General features: G+C 34.3%; 1 protein-coding gene across 1 annotated transcript; it reads right to left on the minus strand.

Annotated features, from left to right (window-relative positions):
* Positions 1-2,550: 2,550 nt before the first annotated feature.
* On the minus strand, positions 2,551-13,910 carry LOC106056351 (cyclin-dependent kinase 2-like). Its single transcript, XM_013213055.2, has 6 exons — positions 13,616-13,910; positions 10,569-10,641; positions 8,901-9,148; positions 8,133-8,231; positions 6,559-6,730; positions 2,551-5,320 (listed from the first exon to the last, which is right to left on the minus strand). The coding sequence occupies exons 1-6, from the start codon at positions 13,894-13,896 to the stop codon at positions 4,859-4,861; spliced, it is 1,335 nt and encodes a 444-aa protein (XP_013068509.2). The 5' UTR covers positions 13,897-13,910; the 3' UTR covers positions 2,551-4,858.
* Positions 13,911-15,387: the final 1,477 nt, after the last annotated feature.

Genomic DNA, 15,387 nt, shown 5'->3' on the forward strand with positions numbered 1-15,387 from the left:
AAAGCAAGACTACCTAAAGATTATTCTGTCGGAGAGTTCGTCTAGGTCAAACATGGCAGAAAGCAGTTGTCATAAAAAATTATTCAGCACCCAGATCTTACATCATAAAGACAAACGGAAAAACATACAGACGAAATCAACGCTTTTTGAATAAGAGTTTCGATGAAGACATCTCTGGGTACTATGATACCGATGGAGACAATGAACTGCAAACTGTTGGAACAAACGAAACTGACAGTTATAGACCAACGTCTAGAGAACTTGTTGTGCCAGTCAAGACAACCAGAAGTGGACGAATTGTTAAAGTTCCTAGTAGACAGGGCCGGCCTTAGACCACTGCAGCCTATGCGGTGGCAGTGGGCCCCGCGCTTTCATAGGACCAGCGCTAATTCTAAGTATACATTATTAAATTAAACCATTATAACGTATATAAAATAACAGGGTTTTCGCGACCTCCTGATTTTTCAGGGCCTCCAGGAAATCTCATGAAAAGACTAAATATACGATAAAGTCCTGAACTTTTTAAAAATTTATTCAAATCTCCTGAAGAATAGACGAAATTGACATTTTGGGGTGCCTATAAGTAAAAAGTGACATTGCGAGCTTTCATTTGATAAAAATTTATTGCAAAGACGAAAGTAGGCTTATTTTCTAATAAAAAAAAATAATATTGAAATTATGCTCATCCCTACCCAGACTAGGCACCGCGCGATCCGTTTCGCATAGGGCCCCGCAAATGCTAGGGCCGGCCCTGCTAGTAGATATCACTCTTAAGAACTTTAAATAGAAGGGTGTGATAATAACTTCAAAAGGAAGGATGTGCTAATATTATATGATATTACGACTTACGTTATTGTTTGTTGTTTATGTTTTGTGCGAAAGCAAAAGGATTAGATGGAAATAAAAAGAGAGAGTTTCCATTGGATTGAGGAAAGATGAATAAAGGGGTAATAACTCGAGTGTGAAGTTTGACTCTGAAATTATAAACGCCAAAACCGAATAATAGACAATTTTAGCATTATTAAGAATAACTTTTAGATCTGTTATACTCGATTCTGTAAATTTTGCTTCAAGGTTAATTAGTGTAGCCATAAAATACTCGCCATTTAGATCTATTATTAGTAAAGGTAACAAGATACCTGGAATTCGCTGTATACCATGCAGTTTTATTCGTGGCAACAAAGTTTAAAATGTATAACAAACTTTAAAAAAAACTTTGATTTCTGTGGGAAAAAATATTTTTAAATGTCAACAAAGTCAACGTACTGATAGACCTAGATCTAGGTTTAGTCCTTGTGATAAATTTAATCCATAAATGTTGAAAAAAAAAAAGACACACGTTGACACTATTTGTCAATCAAATATATTAAATTTATGTATTTACAATTAAATTTCGGACACCCATTTGGGGGACCCCCTAGGTGGGGGCCCGGGGGGATTTTAAAATTCTCCCCCCCCCCCTTAGTTACGCCACTGTATTCAATTGTTAACGATTTTATAATGCTCTCTTATAAAAAGGCGTTCTGAGCCTCATGCTTTAATATAACATTGTTGTTGCTTGTCAGTCGCATATTGTGTGTAAGTAATAAGGTTTACTAGAGGCACAGTATATGGATTCGAGGCCGGCCTTAGATAATTGGAGGACCTAGACGAAGTGAATTTAGTGGCCCCAAATGAAATAGAAAAATAAAAAATAAACAGCGAACAAATACAATTACGCAATGTATTTAAAACCTAGTGTACTCTATGGCCATATTACAAGATCTTCGGGGCTCGCAAAAGAACTTCAACAGTACCAGGAAAAAGAAGAAGAGGCAGACAGAAAAAGCGACGGGAGGACAACATAAAAGAATGGACGGGCCTGCCATTGAAAGAGGTTCTAAATAAGGCAAAAGACAGGGAGGAATGGAGAAAGACGGTCGACTAGTCTTGCTTGGTGCCCCAACAGACTAAGGGATATGTAAAGGTACTCTAACAATAACGTGGGGCAAAGCTGTCGATACTTCCTCTCTTAAAAAATTGTTTTGAGTCCTATGTGAGGCCACCACTAATCAGAGGCCCTAGGTGGCTACCTAGTTTGCCTATACCTAAGGCCGGCCACGATAGATGTAGGCTATTACATTATTCGTAAAATGTGTTAGATTACTATTACACTGTAGAATCTGCAAGAACTGTGGTCTAGTATGTAGCCTACTCATTGTGAGATATGGCTCAGCATGACCAGGATGGCAGCCTGGTCGTGTGGTATATGCGCTGCACTGTCGTCTAGAGTTCGTATCCTGCCAGCTGCAACTCCCCCGTCGTCCTGCGGGAGGTTTGGACTAGGAAGTAAATTTATTGAAGGAACATCCGAAACATGTCAAACATGTTACAAATAGTTTTCTTCAAAACTAAATTACCGCATTAAACTAATAGAACTTTTCGAGATCCTTCCTCTCATGTCGAGTCCCAAACACCCTCCCCCTGATCTGGCACTGACCTTAAATCGGAATGAAGCCCTAATAACAAAACAGACAATAAAACTGGAGATATCAAACACAAAGGCTGAACTACTTTCATTTCATGTATTTAATCAATGACTTCAGTCTCATAGTTCAGACCAGATACCAGGAGAAACAAAGAATCACTCTGTAAATAATACTACACCATAACTATTTACATACCGGTACTTCAACACAGATTTGGGTTTCAATAGTCAACAATTCAGATATGGACTTAAAAAGGCATTATTAGGAAAGACCAGTTGATATTTATGTAGAAAGACTTGGTTTACATCTCTAATCATGCTCATTGCTAATGGTCATATTTACATTGGAACCAACTTTATCCTTATGTAATTCTTAAAATCAAAATAAAAATCTTGAAATTTTAAAAATCATTCATTCAAAATCTGGTATGTTACATTGTTTAAAAAGATAAGATTATGCACACAACAAAAATGTAAAAAAAAATGTAAATCCATAAAGATATTGTGTTAAATAGACAAGAATTTTTTTTTTCTTTAAAAATTTGTACAGGAAAAAAAAAAGCAAGAAATTATTCCAAGAATCATAAAACTATAACATAAATGCAAAGAAGTATAATGAAATGATACTGTAAAAATGTACACCAACATATTACAAAAACGCCCCAACACAATAAAACGAACTCAAATTACATTTTTAATTGTTGATTCAAGGGTAAGATCAAGAATGACATGGTGAAGGTAAAAAAAATAAAATAAACAGGGCTAAGAGATTTGACAACGCATTTTTCTGACATCAACTTCTTAAGACAAAAATTGTTAAAGCAATGGATAGATTTTTAAGCCTATGGTTATGTCTGTTTTATTTTTTTTGAAACAACTTTTCATAGCAACTATAATGTGAGCTCCATGTTGAAGTTACAAAGATGACAATGCTGAAGAAATTATCTAGAAAACAAAAAAATCCAGTTGCCTTGCATTACTGAGCAACAAAGTGTACAAACTCTAGAGGCTATCACTCTAATTTACTTAGTAACATGAGATTCAATAAAAACAAAGATAAATGTTCACAGATAGGTAATCTACACAGCTATTTACATGAGGCACAGAACCCCGGTGCAAAGCCCTCAGCTCCTTGGAGGACAATAGTGGTCATCATCAAACCAGGATGGACGAACTATAATAATAATACTGGAATGTTAGTTAAATTAAGGATACTGAAAATTATAACACTGAAAATTAAAACCATTGTACAGGGCCGGCCTTAGGCCACTGCAACCTATGCGGTCGCAGTGGGCCCTGCAATTCAAGTTTACAACACCAAAATTAGAATCCAGCTTCAAACCCACAAGTTTTTCTCTGCAAATATTAAAGGCTTGAAATCATGCTTGAGGAAAAAATATGAAGCGGAAGTAGTTTAAGCTGTATAATAATTAACACTCAATTACCCTTTGAATGTCTTTTTATGGTGCTCGGCATAACAGAGGTGCCCAGGGAAACACTTTAAAGATCAGCTTAACTGACAGAAGAGAGCACCAGGTTGCATGCTGCTTCAGAATGAGACAGCTGGAGATCACTTACAAAAGCTGCAGTTGCACATTTAAAAATAAAAGAAAATCAACCAGTGGCAGATCTGCACTGGATGTGGCAAAATATGAAGGTAGCCATGTGAAATACTGCACTCTTCATTAATCTTCGGACTCAAAAAAAGTCTAATATCCAATAAATGAGATCATGTTTTAAAAACGTGTGCTCCTCCAGATAAAATATTGCCTCAAAACATACAATGATCAATGTAATCATGTGTTACCATAAAACTGGTCAATAAATAAAATAACACCATCATATAAAAAATTGTATCAACAAATTCACATATTCATCAAGCTGGACGGGGATTTAAAGGATTAATAAATGTCTTCAAGACACTCACTTGCGCTGCAATGCAGCTTTACCGTCATAATACTGTACAATATGATAGGAAATAAAAAAGTTTTTCTAACTTTTGTGTAAGAGGAACTCTTTCTTGTCTCATACATAAAAAGAAATTTATTCTATTGGAAAATACAAATCAGATTTTTTTAGCTGCATTTATTTCAACTCTACATTTAAAACTAAATTCAAGTGTACAAGGTCAACCCTAGAAACTGAGTGTTAGAGATTCTGTATTTAAGTTTCAGAAGTTTACTTTTGTAACAAAGAATTCATTCCCTTTTTTTAGCTTCTTTTTCTTTTGTATTTTTATTGTATGTAGAAAAATTATCTTTTATACACTTATCTACCTTTGCTTAGGAAATAAAGATAACTGGAAATAGGAGCTGATTGGGAAAATTGTACAAAGTCATTCAAGTTCTGCTATCTTAAATACTAAGAAAAAAAAAAAAAGAGGATGCACTACTATTGATCAGGCTGATAGAAATGGGATAGCATAACAGGAATGGGAGGTTGATAAGTCATGGGCCATCCCAGAAAGTGATGGTGAAAAACTAGGGGGGCAGACTTCTGATCAACTGCAGCGGCATCTCCATCAGAGGAGCTGGAAACCTGGTGCTCATCATTTATTTCTGTGGCTACCTGGTTGTTTCTATTTACAAGCCTGACGGGCACCGGACAGGGAGACACGGAGAAGAAGTCGTGCCCTAGGGCAGCTGAGCAATTAAGTCGGCGTTCAGGGTTCAGCTGAAGCATGGATCGCAGCAAGTCTATAGCATGGGCATCTTTGACCTCCTTTTCAAGAACACTGTCGATGGTTCCTTGTGGGTGGACTGGTAGCACAATGGAGTCTAAATAAGGCAAATCCAAATCAGGAGGAAATGAGGCTCTGTCAATGGTTCCAAACAGTTTTGTCATAAAAAGTAACTGGATAAAAAGAATGATGTAAAGACATTGTTAACATAATCAGACACAAATTTTTTATCATTGCCTTTGAGAATTTCATCATCAATGGCGATATAAATTCAGTAAAACAATTATAATAAAATGAAAAAAAAAATCTCTGGCATAAATTAATCTCAGCAGACTGTCTCCAAAATATAAATTTTCAACATTAGAACATAAGAAAAAAAAAGAGCTTAAACAAGCTCATAAAAAAATTACAAACTAAAAATATCTCGTAGTAAAGTTAAGTTACAAATATTTTGCAGAGCTATATCATCTTTCTGATGGGTGCAGTGAAGCAAATAAAAAAAAAAAATGAGCATAGTTAAAAGTTAACTTTAAAAATAAAATCCTCATTTATTTCAGATTTCAAGGCATTAGAAGATTTTTCTTAACAAAAGAAAATAATGCAGAACAATTATTATTTCACTGAAAAGGTAGAAAAAAAAAAAAAAAAACATTTTTCCCCACTTTTGGTCTCATCTTACAAACGGCAAGACTACATTACAAATTAACTATTCTCTGCTATAGGATGGTATGGACAGTAAAGAAGTACTAATTACCATTTGACAGCTGTGCTTGGTCAAACACCTGTACCGTATGGGAGACGGCCACATGCCAAAGTTGATCTTTGGCGAGCTTAAAGGAGGAGGGTATTAAAGAGGTGCCCACCCACCCCCCCGTAAGCGCTATAAAGATAAACTCAGGTGTCATTTCGCCCTCACTGGCAGCAGATGGACTCTGCAAGTTACAGTTGCAGAGCTCTCACAAAGGCTGTGAGAACCAAAGGAAACAATTATTAAGACAGGCGCAGAAGCTGAAAGAACACTTAGATAGACTGCCAGCAGTCACTGACTTAAGAGACAATGACATGACTAGTAAAGAAAAAGGCTAGGAAGAATATCAAAAAGTAAACAGAAAACTATTGATGGCTTTAGAGAAACAGTTTTGGTGAACGTAGAGATTTAGCTTAATGACATTCAACATGAAATTATCATTGGACAACCTAATAATGATGTACAAATACCTACGCTAGTGATAAAAAAACCCAACTCTTCCATATCTAATATTAATATCCAACCCACAACCTTTTTTACCTTTCCCAAATTCTGGTTTTGAGGAACAAAACCGCAAATACATTTATTTGATAATATGGTAGGAAGTCTCTTTGTTAAGGAATTACTGTGCAATCAAAATATTTATTTTAAAACAAATCCAACCTGTGCGTGTTCTGTGTCGCCATGTATAAATCTGCTCCTGTTAAACAGCTCAACAAAAATGCAACCTAGTGACCACACATCCACTGCTCGACCATAGTTGGTAGATCCTAGCAACAGTTCAGGTGACCTGTAGTGTAGTGTTGCAATATTTGGAGAATAGAATCTTCTAGGGCTGTTAGGAAGAAGAAAAATGATCAGCTGTGTAAAATATGCTACAAACATTTTTCATGCACAAACATTTTTGAAGTGTTTTGCTTTTCTTCAAGACTAAAAATTATGTGGTGGTTAACAGCTTTATGAGGCTTAATCAATCAAAGGTATTGAGAAGCCCACACAATGTGGAGGCCCAAAACTTTCTAAGCACAAAGCTTATATAAAGTGTACGAATTAGTTTGGATCAGTCATGTAATTAATGTCCTAGAATAATAATGATAAATCTATGTAATTAGAAATATTTTTACCAACTGTTTTTATTTAGCACTATTTCATTCTTTTAGCTTTCTCAATGCACTATGATCTTATCACTTGTCTGGACCAGTTAGGAACTTGGGTGGGGGAGCACTTTTTAAATGCATAAAAAAAAAGTTGTACGACTTGAATTCAAACTCAAGGGCTCAAGCCTCCTAAAGGGGACTAATTCAACTTATACCACCACTTCTATCAAGTACAATTTTTTTCCCTTGTTTGATACCAAAAAAAAAATATATATTATCAATAGTTAATTAATTAATTAATTTTTGTTATTGATTCTTATTTCGTCAGGTGCTAGAAATAATTATGCAAAATTTTAACTTGATCCAAGATTAGGTGTGAGAGAAATAATGTGTACAAACGTTTTACTAGACAGACAAAATTAGATATATAAAAAGGCTTGTCTTCGAGTCCGATCTATGTCATTTTTTTACAAGCAAAATTAAATTAATATTTTTAATGTGTCTATAACATTCAGTGCAAAAATGACCACCATAGCGGTGATGGAGTTAGAGCTACTCGTGTAATCTGCTGACGCAGATAACACAGGCCAAGTGCTTGTGAAGCAGTCAACCGTGACGAGTGGCATACTCCAGGAAAGCTTTGTCATTCATGTCGAGATGGTCATGTAATCATTTAAAAGGAACTAGCAAAGTTCTATTGGTTTCAAGAAGGCCTTTGGGGAACCAATATAAAGAGAGCTACGATGCCAGAGACTTAAACCTCGCAATTGAAGATGTGATTCGGTATAGATGAATCCTGTAGAGGTCCAGGATGAGGCAGAGAGGCCAGTAGAATCTGGTACAACAGTACAGAGTTGATACGGCAGTGGGGCTATGAATGTTGAAGCATTTGTATAGTCAATGTGTTACGTGTTGCCAATTTTACAGAATTGGATGTTGATATATTAGGCATTAAAAAGTGTTATTTAGAGACCTGAGTTGTCAAGTTATTTGAGTTAAGCTGTGTCGTGTTGTGCAGAGAGCCTGGATAAAGACAGTGGTTACAATATATACATACCTATATTTATAAGTACATATATACGTATGTGTTCATATTAACACAAATCTTTCAAATATACTTAAAACAAAAATTAAAGGTACCATTCATATCTCGCCATCCCAAAGTCTGCTATTTTAGCCACTCCATCTTCTGTGATCAATATGTTGCTGAGTTTCAGATCACGATGAATTATTTTTAAACTGTAGAGAAGAAAAATGTAAAAATAAAGAGAAAATAAATCCCTTGGTTCTCAACTTATCTTACATCCAGGCAGAGAACAAATAGGTTTCTAGTTGTTGCTCACAGATTAATTATGCTAGGACAAATTTGTACAAGAAATGTTTCTTTCCAAGTGTCATTTGAGCATGGAATAGGTTGCCTGATTCAGCCAATGACTTTGTAGGATCTCTAATTTCCATTTACAACTAGATTAACACTTAGTCATATGTAGGACATAATTATCTTCTTTGTAATTTATAAGAGTCCAAATAGCTGGCCAAGTGCCTGGCCAAGTGCCTGTCTTCTGAACTGAGGGCTCCTGAGTTTAAATCCTAGTGAAGACTGGGATTTTTTATTTCAGGATTGTGACCCCAACCAGCTTAAATGGGTGCCTGATACTGGTTGGGGAAAAGTAAAGGCAGTTGGTCGTTGTGCTGACCACATTACACCCTTGTAAACAGAACCATATGACCTTTTTATCATCTGCCTGATAGATCGCAAGGGACAGACTGGAGGCTGAGATACTGACCAGATACAATTTGGACACAAACAGTAATATCTATCTTCAGGTTTAAAACAGCTAAATTTAATCTGGATTAAAAAGTTCTTATTAACACTGGCATCTATAAAGCAGATTTTGTTTTGTTTACCTGTGAATGTAACGTAGACCTTCAAGGAGCTGATGCATAATGGACTTGATGTTGGACAACGTTAAATGGACCTGCTCGCTAAGGATCATGGACCAGAGGTCACAGAAGCACAATTCAAAAACAAACATTATAGACCGGGGAATGTGCGCATGCCCAACAACATTGAGGACGTCCTTCAACTTGACAACGTTTCTGTGATTTAAAGTTTGTAAAATACTGCATTCTTTTTTCACAATGTCATCTGAAATCTAGAGAAAAAAATTAAAACAAAAAATAAACATTAATAGGACACAGCTGTATAAGTTATTAAAGAATGTTTACAATTAATCAATGCTAGTTGTTCATGCAAGATTAAAGAAGACAAACTGGGTGTTATAGAGTGTACAAATCATGTTTCTGGTGTAACCATCAGTAAAGGTAGGAAGATGGTTCAGCTTGGCAGGCTGAATAGATTCTGATGAAATCATGAGGTGGCCTGTTGTAGTTCAATTTAATAGATACTGAAGTTGAAGAAGCGAGAGACGTGTGACAGGAATAGATGTATTTTTAGTGATTTACATCTTGTGTTTAGTCTAATTATTTATTTCATTAGTGTTTCTACATTGAAGTTAAAAGCTTTGTATTTACTAATAAAATTTATATTTAGTTTTGTAAAAAAGAAGGTTGTTTAAGTTCTAGAAGTGAAAAAAGGGGTTCAAGCGAGAGATGAGGAACAGAAAAGACATGTATTTGTAATGAGTTATATCTTGTTTAAATTACCCCCCCCCCTGTGTTTCTACATACAATCTACTTTCAAGCCGAATCTGTGTATATTTATACATAAAAGATAGATTCAGTTGTGTTTAAAAAGAAGCTTGTTCATGTTTCAAGTTCTACATTAACTCTTTCTCTCCTTAATTATTGTCCTCGTTTGGATAGTATTATTCGTTTTGCTCATTTGTATTTCACTATCCTATTATGACTAAACTTCAATAACTTTATTGTTTGTTATCAGAAAATGTTATATTTGGTATCAAATTGTAGGAGAATGCATGCTCTTTTTACACAACACAAATTAAAGTTTATAAATTCAAAAATCAATTTAGTTTAATAGGGGTCAAATCAACGTTGGCATCGTCAATAAGGAGAGAAAGAGTTAACAATATAACACTGCTACATTGGTTTAGTTGTACTAGCTCTTTGGGGCTACAAACCAAGGGACTGGGTACCAATTAAGGGTAAGAAAGAATAAGATCAAAAAGGAATAGCATCTCATATTTCCCAAATAAATCCATTCGCATAAGCAACAGTTACCATAGGTCGGACACTATTAGCGTAATCAATAAAATGCTAATTATAAACTAATAGTCTTATTGAAACAGAAAAAAAGGCTGGCTATCTTTTCTTTTCCTAACAAATATTAGCTACCCATTAAAGATTATTTCAAAACTAAACATTGAGATCGTCATTTCAGACACGTTGCCACTGTGATCCAAAGTATTTAGGAACCCTCCTTAATTTCCCATTATACACACAAACATTTTCTTTTAGGAACTGACCATTAGCCAAGAAAACCACCAGAGATTAAGTTTTCTATCTAGACTATTGTTTCATAGTTTTATAATGTATAGAATACTAGTATAATACAACTAGAAATTAAAATGCATGTACAAGAAATAAAATACTAACATTTTCATCCATTCTCATCTTCTTTATAGCCAGACACTCTCTAGTCATAATATCAATGGCCAGAAACACTTCACTTGCAGCCCATGGGGAAAAGAAAAATTAATAATTAAAATAAGATCAAGTGGTCTAATTGAATTTTTTTTAGATAGTTAAAAACAACTAAGACTTGCTAATATAACATAGTAAAAACAACAACTATACAATTAAATGTTCAAAACATCAAAAGAAATCTAATTTTGTTGCATCCTAAATGATCACATTTTTTGTTCATGTAATAGACCCTCACAGACACGTACAAATTTCACTAAGGAAAATAATATCATAAAGGTAACAAGTTGCACAAATTATTCACAATTCAGAGCTAAATTCATAAAATGCAGCTTTAAAACTTAAAATTTCTTTGAAATAGCTTTTGTATAGCGCAACTCTCATGCTTATTGCATGCTCAGAGGGCTATAGTTCAGACTCAGTTGTGGACCTGAGGGAGGAGAAGGTGTCAGGGAACATGTTTCTGTGCTACCTTTAGACAGCTCAGCAAACACAGCTCAGCTCAAGTGGGATTCAATCTCGAGTGCCCTTGATAGGTAGCCAAGCAGTTTTTGCCAATCACCAACACACCCCAAACAGTAAAGACTTATGGTAGCTTCCTAACTTAAATACTGATGAACGAAGAACGAATTTATAATCACAGAGCTTAGTCATAAATTAAAAAAGTTTGTACACATTATTTCTCTCACACCCAATCTTGGATCAAGTTGAAATTTTGCACCAATTATTTCTTTTACCTGACAAAACAAGAATCAATAATAAAGAAAAATTAACCATATTATCAGTTACCGGGTAATTCACTATTGGTAATAAATAATTTTGTTTGGTATCTTGAACAAGGGAAAGAAATTTACTTGACCAATATTGTTACCTTGTGCAGTAACCACTGTGCCGGGGGAGTGCTTATGAAAATAGAAGATTGCAAAGTTGAATTAATCCCCTTTTTTGCTTTGTAGAGAGAAAAATTTGAAACTAACACTAGATAACTACAAAACCTACCATAAGCACTACCCTGGCATAGTGGCAAGTACAGGCTAAAGAATGCTTTAGACCTCAAGTTCAACAAATTCATGTCGTTCATTTGTTTTAATCATTATAGATGTATTTAAAAATAAGTTATTACCCAGATACCCCCTCTTTTCCTCCTCACCCCTTTCCAATTGGTCCAGACAAGGGATAGGATCATAGCGCATTGAGAAAGCTAAAAGCATGAAATAGCACTTACCAACCAAAACAAATGGTAAAAATATTTCTAGATTTATTATTGTTATTCTAGATTTATTACAAATTTAATTACATGACTGATCCAAACTAATTGATACAACTACACTAAATAATTAATAGAAGCTATATAAACATTATTTTTTTTAAAGTTTTTTTTTGCCTTTCTTTTTTTTCTTTGTTTTGACCTAAATAGTCATAAATTTCAATACAAGTCTAGCAAACAAAAAATGTATCAGTGACCTCCATCCCCAACAGTGTGATCCTATTTTTAAAGGGAAACTCTGATGGTTTTTCAAATTTGAGTTATTGACATATTTAAATTCTGCGTAAAAAGTTGTAATAGTAAACATTTTTTATTTAAATGCTTAGAAACATTTATATTAAATAAATTAGTCAGTAAATTCTTGACATCTAAAAAAAAAACGGGATTCTTTGAGATTTTATTTTAAGCTAGTTCATACGTCACTTCCCTCAACAATACTGAAAGAGAAACTAGATTTGACCAATCGTATCGCTTCATTCTTACAGTAGCTGTTAGGCTTAGTGACGGCCTAGTCCAGAGCTATGATACAGTTAAATATACATGTATAGATAGATCTAAAAGCATATTAGGATAATCAAATCGAGAAGAGTAACATTTTCATCTAAGATTATCTCTGTCCCAAGAAGTAAATAGACCGTGTGTCTGACTGATTCGAACAAACTGGTCAGTGTAAGGCTAGTTGAGACTACGTGTAGTCGGTCATAACAAGGCAACCAAGCGATCTAATAGTGTTTGTTGTGTGTTGAGTGTTCTGGCGAGAAAATACACACTGCCGTGGTTAGTCAAGCATGTAAATCTACTTTTAATATGCATTTTTTTTCTTTGCTTACAAGATCCTAGATCTAACTGCATAGACCAAGATATATTTCTTTTACGAGAATGTAAACTTTGCTGTATGGTCTCCTGTTAATACAATAAGTCAATAGATTAAAACACATTTGTGACGTCACATAGAAACCCGGTGAAAGTCTGACTGTTTTGGATGCGCAGGAAAATTACGTCTGAAAAACATCAATTACTAAGTTATTATTGCAAAGAAAAAAAAAAGAATCATATGAATTATCTGTAAATCAAAACACATATTATTAAATATCAAAAATTGTCAAAACCATCGGAGTTTCCCTTTAAAAGCAATTAGCTTTTTCACAAGTTTATCAGCAACAGTGATCTTTCCAGAATCAGCTGAAGGTAACTCCAATTTGCAGAGATTGTGCATTATATGAGAATGAAAGCCTATCTGGGTACAATAATTTAGTGATCAAAAGTAAAAAAAACTAAAAAAATGTAGAAAGTTGGACTTTATTCCTTTTGGAACATTTTTAGGATGTGAAGACAGCGTTCCACCCACTCAATTTTAACAGGGGAGATTCCCTGGAACCCTGGAGTTTTTCAAGAGAAATATAGATCTAGAATCTAGATTTTTTATTTTATTTTCAAAAATGTCTTTTGGCTAGGTCAAGTCAAGTACATTTAAATATATATATATCTAGTTATCTAGAGCTAGTCTATTAGCCTACTTACTAACTTAGTAATTATTAGATCTACACTCTAGACAATATCTAGATCTATAATTGAAAGTATAATTAGTAGATTATATAAAAATAATAATCTAGAGCTAGTCTAGAGTACTCTAGAGAGACTAAATTAGGGTCTTATCTAGTCACATCCTAGTGTCTAGAGTCTAGATTATGATTTAAAAATTAAAACAACAAACTTAGAACTTAAAATTTACCCATAAGATCCACTGCCAAGTTGCCTTACAATGTAAAATATTCGATGGAGTGTGCTTTGCTGAGCATTGCTGAAATGTGGAAAATGCAACATTGGCGTCATTGGTGGAGGTAGTAATACTGGTAATGGTAAAGACTGTAAATACAAGGAATTTCCTAAACTGAAATGCTGATTCTGTGATTCATTGCCTTGAATGTTAACGGACGATACCTCTGAATTTTGCGTCGACTGTCCTAGATCTAGATCTAAATTCAAGGATTTCATTTTCAGATCTGAGCTCATTTTACAATCATAACAATGATTACAATGATCATGAATTTCATGGTCATGATCATGATGATGATGAATTGTGTGTAAAAAATGAGGTGCGTCATTTGAATAATTCTCAATACTGACAATACTCTTACTTTCCATAACCAAAAAAAATATTGAAACACAAAAACTTTTTTTTTTGCTAAAAATAAAATACACTCAAGAATTGGTGAAAAGTCAAGAGATAGCACATTAAAAAAGCTCATTAAACATTAAAGAAAACAGCGGTCCACACTCACTCGTACATTGTAATGTGATTGGACACATAACAAGGGACTCTATTCACAAAAAATAAAAATAAAAACCTACGTGGTTATCCTTACACTGAACTATATAGATCAGTGGTTCCCAAACTTTTTTGTCTCGTAGACCCCTTGCCATGGTTTCTGATTTTTGGAAGACCCCCTGCTTAACTTATATTGCATTTTTGAAAATTCATCCACATTTTTAAAACTAATTTCTAGATGTAGTGAGTCTCAGATTGAAAAAGTAATTTAAAGCTGCATTTGAAGTAAATACAGATGTCATTTTTATTGATAAAATTTAAATTTAAACCAAATAAAACAACAAAATATATATTTCTTGAATCATTAAACACACTGGAAGTGTTTTTTTTTTTTTGTAGGCTCATCATCCGTTGGTACGGATATTATGTTTCATATAGAAATGTGTTGTTATATAAATTAGTCTTTGAAACATTAAATATTAATTAATTAATTTGCTTTAGGGATTCTTGTAAACTTTTTCACAAAGATCAGTTTCTCTTGTATTTCATGATCTTTCATGTGTGGCTCAAATATTGGGTCCGAAGAACTGTTTTCACTAACAGGAGAAGTGGCGAAGGCGAGTAACTAGCACCAAAAACCAGTAAGCCTTGGACAGGCGGGACTCATTAGCCTTGGCTTTCTACCCACCTAGCAGAAGGATATCTGAATTCAAACCTCTGCTGTCTTGCAACTATAAACATGGGTTTTGTGAGTCAACCCTGAGAAAAAATAAGGAGCCAGCAACCCTTAGGCAGTTTGCAGCAAACAGCGCTACATCCTGTCAGGGTTTGCTAGACCGCTGATCTCAAACTGTTTATGTCGTTTGAAAAGAATTACATAAGAAGCTTTTAAGACTAAGACTAAGACTGCTTTATTGATCCTTACGGAAATTTGTTGTGATTACAAGGACTCTTTTCTCATATAAAGACAACACCGGTGTTCCCTTGAACTGTATTGTTGCAAAAAATTCGTTTAATAATATCAGATGTAGATTTGTGTAAAATAAAATAGTTTTTAAAACTATTTCAACTGCAGGTAAAATCAATGTTTTACCTAAAGTGTTTTCCGTATTTGGCTATAAATAAAGAGATATTGTAAGTCGTTCACAAACCATCATCTTCTCTTTATGATGTCGAAGAGAGATTTTGTGGGTCTATTCTGAACTTATCTTTTTCAAACTTTTATCTTTTTATCA

Source organism: Biomphalaria glabrata, chromosome 9 (assembly GCF_947242115.1).
Source record: "Biomphalaria glabrata chromosome 9, xgBioGlab47.1, whole genome shotgun sequence".
NCBI lineage: Eukaryota > Metazoa > Mollusca > Gastropoda > Planorbidae > Biomphalaria > Biomphalaria glabrata.